General features: G+C 36.7%; 2 protein-coding genes across 12 annotated transcripts in view; both read left to right on the forward strand.

Moving 5' to 3' along the window:
* The first annotated feature begins 703 nt into the window (after positions 1 to 703).
* Positions 704 to 1,087, forward strand: LOC108008159 (uncharacterized). The gene has a single exon (XM_017071948.3). It carries the CDS (start codon positions 704 to 706, stop codon positions 1,085 to 1,087), a length of 384 nt encoding a protein of 127 aa, XP_016927437.3.
* Positions 1,088 to 3,299: 2,212 nt separating this feature from the next.
* The window catches only part of Prosap (SH3 and multiple ankyrin repeat domains prosap), a 71,443-nt gene continuing 53,240 nt past the window's right edge, over positions 3,300 to 21,502 (forward strand). For all 11 annotated transcript variants that reach the window (XM_065863533.2, XM_065863535.2, XM_065863539.2 and 8 more), the window contains exon 1: positions 3,300 to 4,084. The gene's annotated coding sequence lies outside the window, so the exon portion shown is untranslated. The remainder of the gene's footprint in view (positions 4,085 to 21,502) is intronic.

Raw genomic sequence — 21,502 nt, forward strand, 5'->3', positions numbered from 1 at the left:
TACATAAATCGCTAGGTAAAATGAAGAAACATCCAAAATATATGAAAACATTGGTAAGTGACTTTAAAACTGTAAGGCTAACATTAAGTGAATGGGTTTGTAACAAGTTGTATAGCCATCAAACGTGACTGAAATCGATATATCAATTAGCATTTAATAAATATTTTTAATATGGCCATTGTTTCGGTTGCTTCGCAGTCAAACGCCACTTAATACATTGATATTTTTGCTGATTGTTGTAAAGAAATTCTATTCTATTTTTATATTTATTAAATTACAAAATTAATTTTTCTATTTTATTGAATAAGCGTTTTTGGTTTCAGTAGATTATAATCAACGAAAAGTAGTTAATCCCAACTACTAATAATAAAAATGATTAAATTAGTCAATGTGGCCAATGAATTTATTTTGTAGGTAGCTTTTCTAAACAATGACAATGGCATAATGACACAAAAGAATCGAGCAATCGTCAGTCTGGCTAATGACCCTTTTTATTTTTTAATATTTTTTTTTATTTTTTGCATATTTTTTCTAAATATTATATTTTTTTTCACACAAAAAATATTTGGCCAATGAAAATAGAGAATATAAATTTAAAAGCTGAGCAAATAAAGCTGAATGCAAGATACATAGAAGTATCTCAGACTTTGCAGGTATCTGGCTATAAAAGCCTTCGAATTTCTCTAGCTAAGACACATTCAGAATGCGCTTCTCATTGGTACTAACCCTCTCCGTCCTCGGTTGCTTCCTGTTCATCCAGGAGGGCAGTGGTGATATAGCCTCGTCCACGGATGTGACCACAAGCACCACCGAAAGCTCTGGTCTGATCTCCAATAGCACTGGATCGACTGCCACTATCCCCGACTCCGCCACGACCCCCTCAACATTGGTCGCCCAATCTTTGATCCCGGACTCATCCTTGTCCCATTTGTCGGAGCACGGTAAAAGAAGGAGACGTCGTCAACTCCGTCGACTTCTCCGCAAGCAAAGGTACAGGGAGCGCAAACAAAAACGTGAGCTTGAGAAACTGCTCCGTCTACTGCAGAAATACCAGATCACAGAACTGGAGGAGGTGAACATCACATAAAAAACGACTTTTCTAGAGGATCCTTAATAAAAGCAGTGGAAAATATTAAAATTACTTTTTCTTGGGTGGATTTGGTTCATGACCAAATAAAATAACGGTTGTCTTATCCACGCGAATTCTTAAGCTGAAGATAGAAAATAGGCATTAATCGGAAAAATAGAATCAATCTTTAGAAGTGATCCTCTAAAATTATGGATTTCTTTGGCATATTTTAGTTTAATATACGTGGAAACACTTAAGTAAGTAATGATCTATTCGCATAAAGAATACGCGAGAGACGGAAAAATAATGGTATTGATCCACTAAAAGAAAAAGTTGAAAAGTCTATAATATAGCCAGAGTTCCTTGGATCAGGTTGCTTCTTAAAAATATCAAAACACCTTTGATTTACCTGATTGACCATGACTCCACGAGCTCCCATTTGTTTTTCAATTTTCTTGATCGAGTTAATCAGGTCTTGCTTATAGCTGAACTATTTAAATCGATCATCTTATAAGCTGGTTTCATGGTATAGCTATCTTACTTAATTTAACGGGTTTTAAAATAGTTATATTAAAATTTTCTTTGACTTTTAATAAATAAGTTCACCAAAAGGAGCTTTGGTGCAAAATCAACGATCCATCTAATTACGCTGAAAGTTTGCAAAGTGGAAAAGAAAACCCGTCCGATGCAAGTGCACTGCATATTAGAGTCGAAAATCGGCAGCATCAGCGAAATTGCATTTTCCGGCCACGGATGCTAAATTTTCCATACAAAGCTAAAGCCACCCCCTCTTCATAATAGGGGTACTCCAGCTGACCTACGGGGTCATCTTTTTTCGGCTCACGTTTATTGACTGAACATTTTCGCGAAACGGAACGGAGTTTTGCATAAATCAAGTCAATTGTGAAGAGTGGGGAAAAGCGCAATGAGTGATGGTTTCGACCTGAAATTGGGGGAAATTACATAAACTTCACATGTGAAAAAGATTTCTGGATTGGCTTTATGAGGTTAAACTATTAGCCTGTCGCTGAAAAATATTTGAAAAAAGCTTTTTTCACCATCAAAGGAAACTTATGTATCCTCCCACAAGAAGAAAATATTGTTTGATACCATATTTATGAACTTAAAACTAGAAGTAATTTTGGAAGTACAGTTATAACCCTTATGTAAAGAGAAAAACTATAATTCCAAAAGGCCAACTTTTGAAAATGCTGAAATTTTAATTTCTCTTCAAATGGCCATAACTTGAATTTTTTAAGCAGCCAATTAGCAAGCCTGAAATCATTGTGGGCCAATAAAAGTGGGCAAAAACCACTTGGACATTCAGGTTTTCGCAATAAAAACAAAGCCACAATTTAAGGCGCCTTCGGAAATAACCCTTGGACAACAAAAACAGCAAACGAGGAAATTGGGAACAATGGACCGGTAAAGAAAAGCCGTCGGTCCCAAAGAAAAACAACAACAGAGGCGATGGATGAGCCGCACGTGGCCCCCTCAGCTCCCCCCAGCCACCCACCTTAGGTCAGGAAAATGAAAAACGATTCGGGCGCCAAAAGGGCCAACACAAATCGGGGAAAAACCTTAAGAAATGTTGGGAAAAATGCCCAAGTGACCCAGAACTTGTGCAAGAAAATAGTCAAGGTGCTGGAGGGCGGGCGAAAAGGGGGCGGGGGCATTTGATTTTCCGCCGCTTTGATGTTTTCCAACTAATGACGAAAATGATTTAAAAATTTTCCTTCCTACAGCCGGGACTCAATCCTTATAAGAACTTAGCACTGACTAGAACCCATTGCTACTTATACTAGACTCTTATACTAAAAATATACTTGAATTCTCCAACAATATTCGACATATATTCGATATGTATTCGATGTTTACTCGATATATTTCATCAAAATCCAATCAGATTGTTATCGAAGTCTGCCCACCTCTAGAGCGCTCTCTTTCGATTTTTGTTATTGCTTTTTCAACCGCGATTCGTGCTGCATGTGTTTTCGCGTGTTCCGTTAAAAAAAGTTTGAAACACATCGGTAACCGTTAAAGTCGCCGGGAAAAAACCGATTTCAGTACAATTACTTGAATTACTTCGAATTTTGAAACAAAATTTTAAACAAACCGTTAAGTGCGCGTTTTCTTCGCTCCAGGAGTGTGCGAGCGAGAAGGGGCGAGACGGCCGTTTGTGTGTGCGTGCGAAATAACGGTGCATTGAATTCGCCCAGCCAAATTTTTTATTAGAATTCAAAAAACTGCCAACTGCAGCTAACGAAACAAAAAAAGGAAAAAATATATAAACCGATCGAAGTGAAGTGCAAAAACCAGAGGAAAAATAACAAATAAAAACAGAAACCGGTTCGCCTCTGCAGCAGCACAAATCAAAGCCAAAAAGGAAAGAAACAAAAATCAAAGACAGCGAAAGAATTTTTGTTGTTTGGCCGGTGCGTGAGTGTGTGTGTGGGAGTTTGCTGGTGTGTGCGTGTGTGTGTGAGCATCTCGGAGAAGGAGAAAAACGCAAAAGTCAGTAGGAAAAAGGCGTACGTAAGGAAAAAGAGAGGAATTTCTTGTTTCCCCCGAAAACCCAGCAAAAATCAACTACTTAAACCCGTTTCCCTGCAAAAACAACAAAAAAAAAGAAGGTGAAATAAAAAACGGACGCCGCAAAAAGTGGCACAAGTGAAAATTCCGTTTTATTATTATTTTCATGCTGCCCGTCTTTTTGACAATCGCCAAAAGTGAAAATCAATTTGCGAGAGCGCGCGCGCAAGGAGCAAAAAGGAAGTGAGAGAGTTTTCCTTTCCGCAGAGAGAAAGAGAGAGAGCGGAAGAGGGAAATTGTCCTTTTTTTCGGGTCCCCAAAATTACCCAACCCAAAAAAAGAGCACGAAAACTGGACGAAAAACTCCCGGAAAAACAAACACAACAAGAACAACAACACTCGCTGATAAACTGCAAAAGTAAACAAATTGCGCCGAAACTCAACGAATTTGGGGAAAATTGCAGCCAGACTAGTGGAAAAAAGGTCAGTAACTAACAAGCGCCGCAAGCCAATTGATTGCCCGGAAAATTAAATAAATTAAAGTTAAAGTCAAAGCCGAGAAGTAAACGCGTTTTAATAGTCCCCCATTTGACCTTCACCCATGGACACCCTCGCAAATTGGCAGTATCAAAGTAGCAGTTAACCCTTAGCCTTGATCACCGTTAATTGAGAACCCCCCTGCACCATGGTCATGGTCAGTAGGTTGTGAAAATGGCCATTTAGCGAGGTGAGTTGGCCTAAGAAGAGGGGAACTCGGAAATAGAGTTATATAATATTCTTAACTATTGTTAATTTTTGGTATCAGATGAGTTCCATACGTAACTTAATAAATAAAACAGTTTTAGAATGAATAATATCCAAAAAACCAATTAAGAATTCTTATAACTCCAAAAGAGTTATGATATAGAGTTTAGAGAAAATATTTTATTTCATTAAATTTATCTGTTTATAAAGACTTCGAGTTAGCGCCAACTTATAAAAATATAACTGCAAAATAGTTTTTGGAAGGTCGAAATTCCTTGATTTCTTTCGAAAGATGAGACTAGTTAGTGTCAATATATTATAAAAGATATATATTTAGTCAAAGACTTATTTCATATCTTTCTGGTTAAATAAGGACTATTAGTTCCACAAAAATGTAACAATGATACCACTATTTCTGTGGTTCAACGTAATATGGACTTTATTGAATTATAGCGTTAGTCACTGAAACGCCTCGGGTGATTTGAAGAAAAATGTTACACCTGATGACAATTCTATTTAACAACATGTATCACCTTCTTAAAATGACTTGCAAGTTAATATATAGATGTTATACAAGCCAATAGAATCTTACATTTTGGTATTAACCTATACAAATTCTTTTAAAGGAATTTCTTATAATATTGTTTATAAACTGAACTGTTATCAAGTTGGGAAATTTGGACTCCAAGGCACACTCACTCGCAATAAAATTGGTATGTCATCACGTGTACCTCTTGGGTTTCTTGGACTCCTATTTTCCCTAATCGCACCTTTTTATGGGACTACCATTATAATGACCTTCACTCGAGTGGTTCTGTTTATAAAAAGGCATTCATAAATTTCGTTTTCTTTGCGAGTGATTTGGAAATTGAACGCTGCTCTTTTTTTCATTACCCTTACCTTACCCCTTGTTTTCCCCACAAATTAAAGTTATCTCAGTTGTTTTTGTTCAACTTTACTCATAACGTGACTGGTTCTTGTTGTGGCTTATTGCTTTTTGTTGTAGTTTTTGTTGTTACACAAGCGTAACAATAAAATTTCAGACTGGCTCGCCACGAAAATAGTTAAAATTTTATATGTGCTGTTATGATCATGTTTTATCTGATAGTTGTTCGCTTGTGGCACGTAACACAGTTTGTTTTTAACTTTTTCGTTGATATAGGGGCGGGATGTTGGGGGCACATACATATATATCACGTAGATCTGCGAGCGGAGAACAATCTGAGATCCGAGAGCTGGGTCAGCGGCTGCTTTTTGTTTCAGTTGCTTAATGTGGATGCGGCTTAATTGTTCCAAAAATCTGATATCACATGCTGCGCCCACAGTTGGTCTCAGATGTAGGCTTCCAGAGGGAAATACAATCACATTTCTAACTAAAACTACTTTATGTTGATGTTTATATTTGGAATTTCCAGCTTTCTTGCAAAATAAAATATAAATTCATTATGGGAAGAGTTATTTCTAAGCCGATTTCTTATGTTGTTTTGATTTTTTCTCAGAAAACGTCGTGTTAATTTACATTTAAAGATTTATTTACCCAGAAAATAGCACAAGAATTTGAATTTTACTGATCAAAAGATTTCTCATGCTCTTTTAAAGTTAAACAGATTAAAATTTGAATATTCAAATGTTCTAGTTTAATAGAAAACGTGACCTCATACTGCCTCTACTAAAATTAAACCGAATACTTACAGCTCCCAGTGTTACCTGGGTGCGTGATCTTTTTAATTTAATAACTTGGCGTTCTTACAGTCATGTCTACTAAAAACAATTTACAGCTTTTCTTTTCCTCCAAAATAAATCGAAAGAAATCGGAATTCGTCTGGCCCAAAAAAAGTGACATTTTTGTTCAAGACTTTGGCCAACATTTTGACCAATTTGCATAAATTACGCGTATTCGATTGATTTGAAACGCTCCAAGTCGAGAAATTCGACTTTTATGGACAACCACCGAAAGGCCCGAGCAATTTTTGATTTATTTAATGAGCAAAAATGCTTCGTTCCCCCCCCCTATAGTAATCTCTATCGTCCACTCTCTTCAGGCCCGTAGGCGTAGATCTCAGATTGGTTGGCTGCCGTTGAAGTTTAACAAATTTAAAGCAATTTTCGTTGCTATTTTTGGGGTCAATTAAGTTTTGAGGGGGAGCTACACAGATACGAAGAGCCAAGATAGTAAAAGGGGAGTTCGCTGTGGGCGTAGGAGTATTTTTTCTAGATTTCATTTTGTGCCAAAGGAAAATTTAAGACCTGAATTAGAGGCAATGACTGCCGCAATTTTTCCTTCTTTCGCTGTCCCAAGGGCTTAACATATATTTACAGTTAGAGGATAAGTAAAAGATACTAGTACACGGTGAGAAAATATTTTTCTTATTTTTAGGATAACAGAATATAGAAAAAATGTCATATTTTTAAAGGCGTCTCAATCTATTGTGGTTTATAGTACCAAAAAAATAGTATTACTTTTATATGTTTACCACCAAAACTGGGTATTTTCTCTATGTTTATAAAGCTACAAAATCACAGAAATTTTGCAAATTTCTAAAGACATCTCATTTGGGGTTTATAGTACCCAAAGTATATTTCTTTTTATATTCTCTTCCAAAACTTGTAATTTTCACTGTGTATAAAGCTAAAATAAAAACACGCACATACAAAGACTGGTAGGAAAAAAAGAACAACAAAAACAAGGAAAATCGATTTAAAACAGATGATTTGGCATCACCCCAGCCCATTTTCCCCCCTTTTCGGCCCACCTCCTTTTGCTTTATGTATCCCTGTGGCCTGTTTTGTTTCCCTGACGCAGGACCTCGGCATATCCAGCCCCCAGTTCCGAGTTCCAGGCCCAGGCCTAATATTTCACAGGCCGTTAAGATGTCTGCGCAGGGGGATGACGGGTGGTTTGGATGGAATTTCCCAAGTAGGGACAGTACAGTGGGGGCTGACACATACCAAACAGTCAGCTGCTTAGCAGGGAAAAATTCTATTTTTAGAATCAACCAAGCTGCGTAGAATGAAAGGATTATTTTTGGATCAAAGTGCAATCAATAATCAATTAAGGTATTTTGATTGGTTACCGAATGGGGATTTGAATCTATGGAATTGATTTTCTTTAAATTTAAACCGGAATGGATAGTTGTGACTCACAGCTAAATAAAGAAAAGTAAATATGTTATTTTATATTAATTTATTAAAGATTATTTCTATATATACGGTCTATGGCTAAGTAAAGTTGATAGTTATTAAATTTTTCAAATTTTTTTCTGAAAGCTCAACGCTTTTGTATTCATTTCCCAAGTTTTGGAAGTTCTAATAGGTTAATGGCCTAAGTATCTTTCTTCCACCAACTTAGTCTTCACTGTAATGCCCCTCACTTGCCCTTCGCTCAACTTCTCGCTTCTGTTTTCTGCCCGTACTTTATTTCTCTTCTTGTTTTCGCTCCTGTTTTTTTTGGCTGCTGCCTTGGGTTGTTTTTGTTTTTATTTATTTGGTGTGTGCCAAATTCTCGCTGAACTTTTGAGGCCCCCAGAACAGCTGTGCGGCCTGCCCGGGCCTCGAAATACATATCTCTTCCTATCTCTCAGTTTTTCCCGGAGTTTTCCCCGCTCTTTTCTCCGGCTGGTGTCCTGTCATTAACACTAACAGCGGCAGAGGCGTCGGCAGCGGATGATGCGGATTTAATGAGCAAATGATTAGCATTTTTATGTGCCCACTCTCTTGAAAAAAAAACGAGGAAAGTCCTTTGAAGCGAGGAGTGAAAATACTGCCGACTTCAACTAAGCTGGGAAAACTTAATAGTTGGCATTTTCCCTCTATTTTCTATCTGCCCGCCTTTTGTCTGTCACTGCACTGATAAGGGAAGGTGATAAAGGGAATCAACTGTGGGGAGGAAGGGGAAAAATGGGGCACGTGCAACGGATTGTGGCACAGAAATGAAGTACCCGGGCGAAAGCCCTTAAGCGAGTCCAAATTAATGATCCCAACGCAGATTTATGGCCAACCAGATAAAAGGAAATGGTAAAAGGTACCAGAAATCGAAAGAGTAGTGCAAAAAAAAATATATAAAAATCCCTTCTTTAAATTTCCTTATAGATATTATGGCCTTATGACACTTGCTTAACTTGTGAATTTACTTTAAAAAGTCAGTTAATAGAAATTTAGAGAAGTGTGATTACTAGTATGACTAAATTCCCAAATATAATGCTTCAAATTGTTTAAAGTAGTGAACCAATATTAATTAATTACTTCCACTACTTCGCTCTCCAAATTAGCTTTTACTCGCATACAATTTTCCAAAGTTCTCCTAATAGATGGAAAAAATCCTTGAACCAAATACTGTACCAAATGGAGCGCTGAACGGAAATGTTTGGGAAAACGCAATCGCATTACCGCTCCCTCCCCCACTTCCCCCTCCCCCTCCCCGCCAAATCAGTTAAAAGCAAAGTTCGAACTTTTGACGGGCCGAACAATGGAATCCATTGGCCAGAGCCAAGCCCTAGACTCTGATTTCGCCTGCATCCTGTCGGCGGCACTCGCAAATGAAGTTAACTTTGGCCGCCGCCCCCTTTGTCACCCTGTGATTTCACTGCATAATGCAATTAAAAAAGCAAATAAAAAATATCGAACAAAGAACGCTTTTCCTTTGGCTTTCCCACACGAGAGAAAAAAGCGAGTATAAGCAGAAGGAAAAAAATCAATAAGAGCATGGGGCGTATGGTAAAAAAGAATCTGCCACCACAATGCGCAACAACAACAACAACAACTGAGGATGGGCTGTTGTGGGAAAGTCAGCAAGGAAAATCAATCTGGCACAAGGATAAAACTACACGTACGAGCACTAAATGTGGCCCACATATTATAGATACGATGCAAGGGACCCGTGTCCCCAAAACGCAGAATGCAAACCTTTTTTGGGGCACATTATGGGCGTGAATCAGGTGTAATAGCAAAGCATATTTCAAGTGGAACGTATGCCTCGTGAATAATTCAGAGAGATGTGCTACATGAACTGTTGCAATTTTAATATGCAGTCAAAGCGTAAAGATACTGATTATTTTCATCATAAAATCCTAATTTTGACCTCATTTTCTTTGGCATGGTCACACTGCATTTAAATAATAGGATTTTTTAAAATTTTAAATGAGTTTTTCCATACTCACATGCCTTTTCTTAAATTTGATTAAACCATTTAAATTAATCATAAATTCTATAAAAACCTGCTAAAAATACAATACAAATATTTTGTTTTACTTCTTTGAAAAAGGCAATGACCCTTAAAAAAGTTATAAATTTCACAACTTCCACTTTGCTCTCGAAATAAGTTTGATATATTTGCAAATCATTGTTATGTATACATAATTCTGAAGGAGATAAAGACTTTGTAAACCATACCGGATTTATAATCTCCAAGTGCTTTAAAAATATTTCGCGACAATGATTCATTCACTTCGAGTAAATTCAGCTGTGTTTCTGTTCTGTGGGGGTATTGATAAGTAGCACCAAGGAAATCCCTATCAATACTCCCCAGTGTCGTATGTTATATTTGCAAATAACTTTTTATTTCAATTGCAAATTGTATAATTGTTTGCATTGTGGGGGAGTTCTGTTCGATAATGCAGTGCAAGTTTTGCAATAATCTGCCACACGCGTTTCCTCTGCGGCTTTGAGTCAAGGTTAACTGGTTCAAGTCGATAGCTTCGGTTCATTGCCAAGAAAAAAGGGCGAATCGGGGGTCTATAAGTGGGTGTATGGATGGATGCATGTGCAAACAAGATTGTTTATCAAAGCCTTCTCGCCCAAGAATTTTATGCTAATTTTGGCCCTTCTGCATAAATTTTGCTCTTGATTTTCTGCTGAAACAATTTCTTTTCTACTTTGATGTTGTTTTTAATGGATTTTGAATTCGAAGAAGCAGAAATATAAAATATGAATAATTAACAGAGGTTTATATGTTAAAAAAAGTGATATTAAATTCGAGTTTGTTACTAAAAGAACCATACAAAATTAACAACTTATTACCTGAAATTATACTTAATGCCCTTCAACTTGACTATTTCTTGAGGGAACCCCTCAAGTGATTTGGGAAATTATTAAGGCAATCATAGTCAAATCAATTCGGCATTACCATGACTAAAACATCAACAAAAAGCCAAAGTTTATGGCAGCCCATTTAAGGCAAGAAAGCGAAATCGCCTGCAATTGTGGTAAATCAACATTTTCTTCGGCAGACGATGGAATTTTCCTTTTGTCTTAGCTGAACCCTTGGCACGACATTCGTGGCTTATTTGTGGGTGGGTTGAAGGGAGGTGTTGGCGGTGCAATAAATAAGTTTGGCCAACAAAAATAGGAAGAGTAGAAGCCAAGAACGTGCCAAAGTTGAACAAATAAAGAGCTAGATTGACGGAGGGGGGAAGCATTATGAGCAGGGAGATTAACGAAGAAGAAAGTTGAATTATGAAGAAAGTTGCGCTAGAACTTTCTCATCTGTGAATTCAATTAAAGTTTGGCTCTAAGCTAAATCCAGTTAATTTGTAATAATTTTTGCAATCAAATTAAAATGAAATTTCCAACGTTTCTAGCATATACACACATTTTAGCTGTCTAGTGCTTAAAGAATGCGAACAGTAAATTATGAATTAAAATTACAATAAATTTCCCCATGAATGAATCCAGATGAAAAAGTTGAGGGAAAAGAGCCAGCGAAATAAAAACCGCAAACAATAATAATTTTCTTCAATCGCATTTGCCTTTCCTCTCAACTTTTCTCCACGACAAAGCAAAAAAATATTCATAGTTTTATTTCCGCTTCTTAAATGCAACTAAATTACGCTAATTGCTGCTGGCCAAGAGCACAGATTGCGCTTGAAAAGGCATAAAACCAGGCAAAATGGCCAAGAAATGTGCAAGTGAAAAAAACAACAGAAAAGTGCGGAATTGGTAGGGAAGCAATACTAAAATTATGAGTTATGTAAGTCTGGCCATGATTTTTCCAGCCGGGAAACTTTTGTTTAGAAAGTGCCGCCGTAGAAATAAAACGAAATTTAATGCTAAATAACAAACCCTCCCCAAACTGAACAGCACTTTAATGGTCAAAACGAAACAAAAAAGCCCAAAGAAATTAAATGAAATGGAAATCAAATAGAAATCAATGGACAAAACGAAAGTGAGGAATTTGTTTTCTGGGTGTGCCTTTACCGGTCTTCAATTTCTCATTTCTTTAGCACATTTTTTTTCTTGTCTCAAAATTGGTTCCCCTGTGACGATAAGGACGCCACATCAAAACACAGAAAATTCATAATTAATTTTTAATGGGACAAGCAGCAAATTTTTGCTATAAGAATGGCACCAACCGAGGAAACAATTCGCTAGAGAAGGGAAAAATTGGCTTAAATATTTTATAAGCTGAGCGGCATTTGTCAAAATTATTTGGCACACCGAGGGCTTAAGGAAAAAGAGTACAAAGAAATAAGCTCATCAACACTAAACCACAAGATTGGGGTTTTGTGGAAAAATGAGGAAGAATTTAAGATGATTTTTAGGCTATAAAAATAATTTTGATTAATGATGAACGATAACACACATATATATGTATACAGTTAGGTTATGCATACACAAAGAAAATTCTGACGTTTTCATTTGAGTCAAAAATGTTCTTAAAAATAGAAAGACATTTTTGAAGTTGAAAATATTTTTATTATGCTCAAATCAAGTTGAATTGGCGGTATTTACACTGTATATCTCAACATATAAACTATTAGACCAGTCAGTAGTGTATACTAATCAAAAATTTGATAAATAAACTGAATTTAACTTTTCTCTTCTTACCATTTTGTTCCAATATTGAGAACATTTATACCAAAATGTACGGTTTTTAAGAACGAATGTTCTCAATTCAAGAACAATGTACTTAAACAATTCTCTCTGTGTAGGTGGGTTCTAAAATGTATGATATAAAATATGAAATATTAATAATAATTATTTCAATGAGGAGTATTTGTTTCTCAAAACTAAAATTTTATAAGTTCTTTAGCTGTCTGCCTTCAAGTTGTTGTTTTTCAAAAAATCCCCATGGTTGCACAGTGTTATTTATGCAGGGCTCAAGGCAATTTCCGCACGGGTCTTTGGCGACAAACAGTCGCAATCCAACCAGCAATCAATCAATCAATCAATGGATCGATCAAGAGCCCCCACCGATGGAAAGATGCAAAGATATTGGAGCAGTTGGTTGGGAAAGAGCAGAAACTCAAAGAAATTTAATAAAACCTTGGACAGGGCTTCCGTGTTCTTTAAAAAGTGGAAAAGTGGATGGTAGATAGATGGGTAGAGTGATGCTAAAGACTTTTTCTTGGGCTTCGCGCGGTGATTGGAAACCCGTTCTGTTGTTGCCAATGGCAAGAGAGTAATCATAAAAAAAATACGTTAATAGAATTTTAACGGAGCGAGAAGCTGGGAGAAGCTCGGTGAAAAGCTCGGAAACCGGGGCCCAAGAACGCCCAAAAAGGGCGTGGCAGTTGTAATAACACCAACCGTCGAGCAACAGTTAGGTAACTGTAATCAATCAAAGCAACCTAGGCTAATTAGTGGTGGCCAAGGGGGTGGTGACGGAGGCCCAAGAACTGGGAGACTTAATTAAACGCAAAAAAGGCCGCAAGGCAATGGAATTTACAATTTACAATTTTCACAAAATTAAACAACAAATTGCGTAATTTGCCTCAGCAGCATGGCTAATAAACAGTAATGAGTGGGCGTTGCGGACCGGTGGAGAGCAGGGGGCGTGGCTCTGTACATATTTGAGGATTTATGCGCATTTATTAGATCTAGGCAGTAAAATAAGTTAACTATTACTATTACCATAAAAATAATGTAATGAGTTGGGATTTTATTAATATTTTCTATGCGGGATTTTTTGATTTCCATTTTAATTATGGGTGTAAAAACCAATATGAAGTTTTTAATTAAGTTTAGGTTAAAGGTATTTATTTTTTAATTATATTTGTTGGTAAAATAAGTATTTTTAATTTAGTTAAAATGATGCTACAAAAAAACACACAATATTTCCCTTGTTTTTTCTTGTATTTGACTTAAGATTTTAGGTTTCTACCAACATATCTATTTTGATTTGTTAAGTCAAGCGAAAAACGATATGTCTATTTTTCCCCTTTGAACTGGCCGTCAAACTGTATTCGTTTTGGCAGCTCATTTAACAATTTGCCCATTCTGGACTTGACAATTTCGAATGGTAATCGATTTCCATAAAATATGAAAACGAATCCTGCGCTCATCTACACAGATACTACAGATACAGATACAAACGTACGTATGTATTTCCACATTAAAATGCAAATCACGTCGATAGTCTGGACCTGCTTTTGTTGTGTGTATGCTCATAGCCTTGGCAATTTGAACGAGCGTATATGGCCAACAACAAGATGTACACATTAAGATACAAGATACATAAACACATTTGGCCCATTCGCCTTTATCTGTATCCATGTGGGTGTCTTTTGAGCGTGTGTTTGTTGTTCAGGCATTTCATTCCTTTTTGTTGTGGCAGGGAAAAAAATTTGATTATGTGACTGGAAAGATTTTTTTTTATGAGGACAAGGCGTGGTTCTGGTGTGTGAATGACATCCTGTTGTGAAAAGAACCTTTTATGGTTCTGGGAATCAAATAAAATGCTAAGCAATTGTTAGGAAATTATTAAAAAAGGTGTTGAAAAATACATACGTACAATACTACGGTTAATAGCAATGAGTTAACAATAACGCTTAGATAAACTTAAGCGGATACATTATTTATAATCATTATTATATGTATAATATAATATTAATATGTATTTATTTGTCTATCTTAGATTTCTGAGAACGAGTTGCAAGTAAAGTAATTAATATTTTTATGCGTTCTTTAAAACTATTAATATAAAAATTTTTAATTATTCATAAAATGGCTGTAAGCCAATATCACAAAACAATAATAATATTCAAAGGCGTTTCAGTTAGACGTTTTACGACCCATTTATGAATCCAATTTGCCTCCTTTATCGGTCGACAGTTTATAGCAATTATGGGTCTTTACCAAAAATGTGTAAATACCCGCCACATCAATTTAAAAATAACCCAAAAAATGAGCCAACGTTTTTTAATCGACGCAATAAGGAAGACAAAACCCAAAACCTTTAGACGACAAGTGGCACAAAAGCGCCAAAAAGAATGAATAGGATCGAATAAGTGGTGAAGAGAGAAGTTCAAACATAAAACGAAAAACGTAGTTCAAATATTTGCCAAGCGGTTTTCTATAATAAAAGGTACCCAAAGAACAGGCATACTCCCCACGTTCATGTAAATTTTCTACTTTTGGGGTCTTCGGTTCGAATAAAAATTCATTCATAATAATTATGCCCTCAAAGGTTTTTTTTTCATCTTTTTCTATGGGTCAATAATAAATATTTCAAACGAAACTGAAATGTAAACTGAGAAGCAAAATAAACAAAAAGCCCAAACCAGCTTCGGTCTTTTAAGGTACAAACAAGTAAGAGGAGAAGCTTTGGAACCTGAAAATTAGTTAAAAGTGTCGGATTTGAGTTGGGGAAAATCTTGTTTACTTATAAATAAAATAAACACACCTAACCCTATCCACAAACCCCTGACATGTGGCCAAAACAGCAATGAAACTTCAATTCGAAACTGTGTGTATATTTTTTTTTTGGCCAAATTGGACCCACATGGCCAGTTAGCTGTCAGTCCAACTTTTGGCCATTTATCGATTTTTGTGGGTGTCCACGCAACTTTAGTTTTTTTTTTTTTGGACTTAGTGAGTTGCCAAATCAAAATCAAAATAATGTCGACAATTAATTTTTCATAAATAATTATGAAATAATTTTTGGTGAACATTGATTGACAAACGATGGGACATTTGATGGATGCTTTTTGGCTATGTGACATGAACGAGTTTTTCGAAGAGTGACGCGGTTTTTCGGTTGGGAAATCGAACTTTAATCATAACAATTAACACGAAAAATGTGTTAGCCACGAAACAGGCTGCTGGTCAACTTTCCTAAAGGTCGGTAACCGGTTTTTTGGTAGTGGTTTGGTGGTTTTTTTTTTCCAAGAGTCTTGAGTCTGGGCCAACATTCTTGGTAAGCCTTTCTCTGTCTCTCTCTTTCTCTGTACGATATTTCTCTTGGGGTAACGCATTAAAAAGCCGCTTTTTTTTCGTTAGCTTAGCGCCAACGTTACGTGTCCGTTAGCACTCAATAACCATTTTCTTGGGCGGCAAGTGCTTCGATCCCGGCCAAAATTCAATTCAATTTTCAGCAAAAGAAAGTTGAATGAACCGCAAGAAGGTCGTTGGTAATGCACTCAAATTTAATTCACCATCATCTGTAGGGCCGCACAAAGTTTTGTGCAAATTAATTGAATCAATGCCAATCAGTAGAGCTTGGAATTGCGTTTGGGTTCAATCAAGATAAATGTTTGGGAATTCGGTTTTTGGCTTTAATAATTTATGTGGGAATTTCGTTTGGTCGAGGTTGAAAGACAACGAAATGTGATTGAGTTATCAGTACACATAAATATCTTGCGGAATGTATAAATGTTTGAATGCAATTGAAAGAGATTTATCTGTATTTTGTTGCTTTGTTATATATATTTTCTTTTATTTAAATTAAAAATCTTTATAAAATGCCATTTTATTTGATCTCAACTCATTTTAATTGGTATTTCTTCATTGAAATATTTTAATTTTATATATTTGTTATCTTTGTTATTTTATGCTTTCCTTTTTTTCTAACCATTTGACTTTAAATATTTCGAGACATTTCTCACGCAGCTCAATTCGACATTTGATGAATTTCCCCTGCATCTTTCTTTTTATTCCCTATTATTGAATAAATTTCTAACCCAATCACCTTTTTTTCTTATTTTTCCACTTTGCCCACCTGTCACTCTCGAATTCTGTTTTTATGCATTTCTCGTTTATTTCTTATGGCTTATTTGCATACTGTGCATATTTCGGTGGCTCGACCAAGTTTTTCCTGCTTTTGCATTCAAATTTCAGAGCCAAAAAAAAAATTACGTCTTATGGCTATACTCTACCCAGGGGGATTATGAGATTAAGCGAGCGGAATGACAGGCCAAAAACTTAATTCCGAAGGAGAGATATCGAAAGACCTTTTTTGTTATTTGGCTCTTTAGGGCATCTTGGATTCGCTGAGCTCGTTTTTCCCCCCACTTTTTGTTTGGCCGCTTTTGTTGCAAAGCTTTTGATGGCTCAGCATTTACATTTCGTATTGGAATTCATTTTTGAGTTTTTATTTTTATTTTCTTGTCGCATTTCGTTGATTTATTTTCAAACTGCGCTTTTCATAAGCCAACAAACAAGTCGGCTGATTGGCGGCCCTGAAAAAGTGGGAGAAAAACAAGGCGGCTGATGTGCTTTGAAGTGCTTTTGATTAGTCATCTTCATCTTCAAGGTTGCGATAAGCAGGATTTTATAGCTACCTAATAAATAGTTCATCGGAATCCTAATTGAATGCATTATTTATTGCTCTCTAATTTATTCCGAACTGAATTTTGGGCTGTGATGCAAGCTAAAACACCACCCGAAATGCAAGTTGGCAAATTAATTGCAAATGCTGGAGTTGCTCGTAATTATGTTAATTAGGCAAATTTTACAGTACACATAATATATTCGCTGGTGTGTGTGTCTTTCAGTTTAAATGACAGCTCACATTCAGCTCGAAAACTTGAGGCTTCAACTTTGAAAAGTTGCTCCGAAATGCAGGAGAAAAAGCCCAGTTGAGAAATAATTATACACATGAGGGAATGTCTGGTTGTGGAGCGGCTACCTCTCAGAGGTTCTTCATTCCCTGTGATGGGCGTGAAATGAGAAAAATCTGAGTAGAAATATGTGAAAAATAATAAATGATATTTAGGGCGGGGTAGCGAACATCCGGAGAACCCCTTAATCTTTTGAAGTGCAAGCGGGGCCAAGTAAGCTATTCATTATTGCATCGTTTTCTCACAGGTTCTTGAGAAAGTGTTCTCCTAAAATTTCATAAATTGAATGTAGGTGAAATAAATGGCTTTGGGCATCGATAAGCTAATGATTTTCGATGCTCAATTAATCATTTTATGGAATAAAATCTTTCTGGGTTTTTAAGAAGGGTAACATAGGGTTATTAATTCTTTCAAAGTGTTTGACTTTAGATATAAAATGATTACGAGCTAGAGTTGTGGGGCCACTACCTATCATCAGAAACTTAGCAACCTAAGAGTCTCTTTTAACAGCTTGTAAGAATATTTTGGGTCTTTTTCTCATCCAAATGTTAAATTAAAGTTGGGTTTTCAACTGTTAGTTTCCATACGTTTTCTAACTTTGAGGTTTCAACCCTACTTTTGATTGAAAAGAAAAACTGCCCCCAAAGCCTCTTTTAAAAGCTAGTATACAGAAACTAGGGGCATTTTTTCTGTCTTTCTTTAAACTAAAGGTTGGTTTAGGTTTTAGCTTAAACTAAATAATAATTTAACATGGAGACTGCTTCTAGAGACTTTATTAACTGCTAGTATACAGTATTAAGTGCCATTTTCTCATCCTTATGTTAAAATTAGAGTTAAACTCTAAATTGTCATAAATGATTTTTTTAGTTTTAAGACCTACACCCCTTGGGGCTTAAATCCCTTCTCAACAAGGCAACGCATCGTAAGCCCTCTTTATTTTTATTGGTGTAGACCAATCAGCATCATAGAGGAGCCAAGATATATCACCTTAATAATTGTCAGAGGCAAAAAGCAACATTTTGCAATTAACACGCCGCATGCTTGTTGAAAGCGTTTCAGTTGGCTGGGACGCCTGTGGCGGGATGCAGACGCAGATGATGCTCGGCGAGACCCTCGGAAATTCAGAGATACTCAGATGCAGATGCAGATACAGATACAGATACAGAAAATCTCTGCATGAATCTCCTCCGAGACATTGACTCCAATTGAGCAATGCAAAGCGGGCGGAAAAAGGGGGGCAACTTGCTCGAGTTAAGTCATGTGTGGGCTTCATTTACAACTCACTCGACTTTTGTTTTGGATGCTGGCGGGGAATTGGAATTGGAATTGGGCTTGGGTTTTCGCTATGGGCTTGGAACTGGAGTTTCGCCCACGAAGTGCAGTGCGTTGCAAACTCCTTCTCTTCTTCTGCTTGGCTCAAGTGTTTGAAGTGTCGACATGAAGTCTGACAATTGCAAAAGTTGTTTATGAATAAAGAAGGAAAAAAAAAAAATTTAAATATGTGTACCAGCGTTTTTCAAGGATTTGTTGTGTGAGAGATTGTGCGCCCGAACACTCTTGATTGGACTTTATGCATATTGAATCTGCCTGCCCACTGAATTTGATCTTCTGCTTAAATTCAAGTTCAGAGATAAGGTGGCTGCCTTTTTGCTCCTCCGCCTGCTCAACTAATTTCCACGCAAACATAAACACTGACATCAAACAGAACTTGCTGCTCAAAGGGCCTGTGCAGCTAAATATTATTTATATAAATTAGCGCAGCAAGCTAGCTGCTGCATCTGCTGTGGATGTAGAAGTTGATGCTGCATTTTGCCCCTGGCAAAGCCAAGTAAAATAGGGAAAAATAAAGCGGAGCGGAGCAAGGCAAACGTTGCAATTTTATGCGCAGACGCCTAAATTGAAAGCGACGCGTAGCGGACGCAGCAGCACTCAACGAGGCGTTCTATTTTACACGGAAAGAAATTTTAATAAATGTTAGCCCAACGTCATAAATATTTAAAAAAAATTGCGTCAAGGAAAAGAAAACATGTGTATCTGGATATCTAAACCCAATTTCAGACAAAAAATAATATTTTATTGGGCAAATATCTAAGTTCCCAAAAGAATGTTTTAATTTATAAATAGGACATTACGTCTTCGACAATAATAAACATGTAAATTTAAAACAACGGATTCGGAAGACTTATATTTTTTAGATACGTATATTCGACTTCTGTAATAAAAAGGTCATCGAATAGGATTTATTTGAATTACTGGAAAGATTTCGAAATTCCGACAACAATATTTTTTTCTTGACTTGAGAAATAATTTCCAAATATTGATTAGGAAGTGATTCAACAAGTAATCTTCGATTATTGAAGTGGAATAATAATATTTGTTTCATGAACTGTAAAAAAATTATATATCGTGATGAGGGATTGATTTGTAAAGTATTGCTCATAGTTAATATTAAAGAAGGGATTTTAATATAATTTTTATTTTAAAAATGCAGATAGATAGTTTTTTAATTTAGATAATAAGTTAGATTTTAGGAGAATATAATATAATACTGGTTTTTTTTTAATTTTTTTCTTTACAACACACTATAATTTTTTTCTGTGCAACATCAACGAAGTCACCACAGTTTGGGAGCAACTGTGTGCACTCTTTCACTCCCCTTCGAGTCCCCCTCTCCCCGTCTCTTTCGGGGCAGCCTCTAGGGTCATTAACATGCCCAGCAGGAAAAAAGCAGAAAAACCCAACAGGAGAGGCACAGAATGAAAAGTAAACGAGACAAAGCCAAATCCAGTTGGTGGGAAATGAGGGGGAAAAGTTGGAGTCGGAGCCGCAGAAGAGAATGCAACCAGAGTAAAAAAGGCGACGCGACCCTGGAGCAACAAAGCGCGTCTGCATTTGTGGGTGGTGCCGTTGGTGTCAGTGGTTCGCGGTGGTGCGGTGTTTCAGTGGTGCTGATGGTGGTTCTGGGGTCCCTTTGGGGGTCCAAGGTGCCGGGAGTTTGCCTACGTCTATTTTCCAACTGTTTGTTGTACGTGCCGCGTCTGTTATTGCCAGTTGGCAGTTAAAAAGGGTACAAAAGGGTAGGGATTAGTCCTGGAAGTAGGGGAAAACCGATGGAGAGGTACTTTCTGAACAGGAAAAAATTCTAAAATTAGTATTAATGGTTTTTCAAAAGAAAAATATATACATATCGATTGGTTTGAACACTCATGGGGACAGGATTTAATATAAATTTTATTAATATATCATTCGAATCATGTATTTAAAATGCCTGCTTCTATGAAATTTATGCATTATTCAAAATAAAATATGTGTGTATAAATCCAATGCAATAACAAATTAAATGGATTTTTGGTTTGTTTTTGAACTAATCAAATGATCCATAGAACATTTCAGTTTTTGACACGACTTACATTAAAACTCTTGAATAATTCAACAGTTTGAAACTTTGTTTACTCAGCCATAACCCTAATTATAGACCAAGTAAATTATCTGTGCAAAAAACTTGTTCACTAATCGATTCTCTCTTTCCGTTTCTCTTTGCAGGTAATTAAATGGTAATTTTTCATCGATTTCATGGCATATTTAGCAAAGTAAGCCAGCTCCCAGATCCCAGCTCTCAGATGATGGCTCATAATCGGCTCGACTTGACTGGCAAATGCGGCTAAGGCAAATAAGGCTCATTAATTAAACCCGGAGACAACAGGCAATCTGCTCCTTTGTTTGCAAATTTTTCGTTGAGTTCTACGTTCTACGAAACATAAGAACGCACATTGTTAGGATATTGTTTATAAATAGTTATGACTACCCATAGTTAAGTGACCGAAGTGAATGAACTTTGCCGGCTATTGTGTTACTTTTACTCGGTCCGACACTTTCGCAGGCCCAAGAAAAACACATTTCCTGTTCCTAATACTCGGCTGACATGCAATAATTATCAACCTTTTACAGAATGGGGAGAACTATTAAGACCGATTGCCAACTTTCACTGATAATGCCAGCAATTATGTATTGCTCCAGTTGATGATGGCCAGAGACTCTTTTTTTTTTCCACATCATCTTTCGTGGTAATGACATAATTAAGATGGCTTCCAGGGGTCATCCGAGGGGGTCAAACACGTGTCTCTACCTTGTCGTCATCCTTCAATTAGCAATCAGTGTGAAAGGTGACACGAACGTGTTAAGTTGTCGGGTAAACGCTGGAAAAGAACCCATCTGGCGAAGACCTTTTGATTCGAGTCCAGAATTAGCATTTTCCCCACTGCGGCTTGAGAAACAATCTCGGGCAGGAAACAATGAAGACGAATTTGTACAGTTTCCGCTTGGCTGATTTTGACCAACAGATCCCACCGAAAGTTAGCCACTCAACAAGGGTCTAATGGCTTTT

The sequence above is a fragment of the Drosophila suzukii genome, chromosome 2R (assembly GCF_043229965.1).
Source record: "Drosophila suzukii chromosome 2R, CBGP_Dsuzu_IsoJpt1.0, whole genome shotgun sequence".
NCBI lineage: Eukaryota > Metazoa > Arthropoda > Insecta > Diptera > Drosophilidae > Drosophila > Drosophila suzukii.

Bases quoted from the DNA above. Each gene is read 5' to 3' on its own strand.
- LOC108008159 (XM_017071948.3), top strand. From the start codon at position 704: ATGCGCTTCTCATTGGTACTAACCCTCTCCGTCCTCGGTTGCTTCCTG.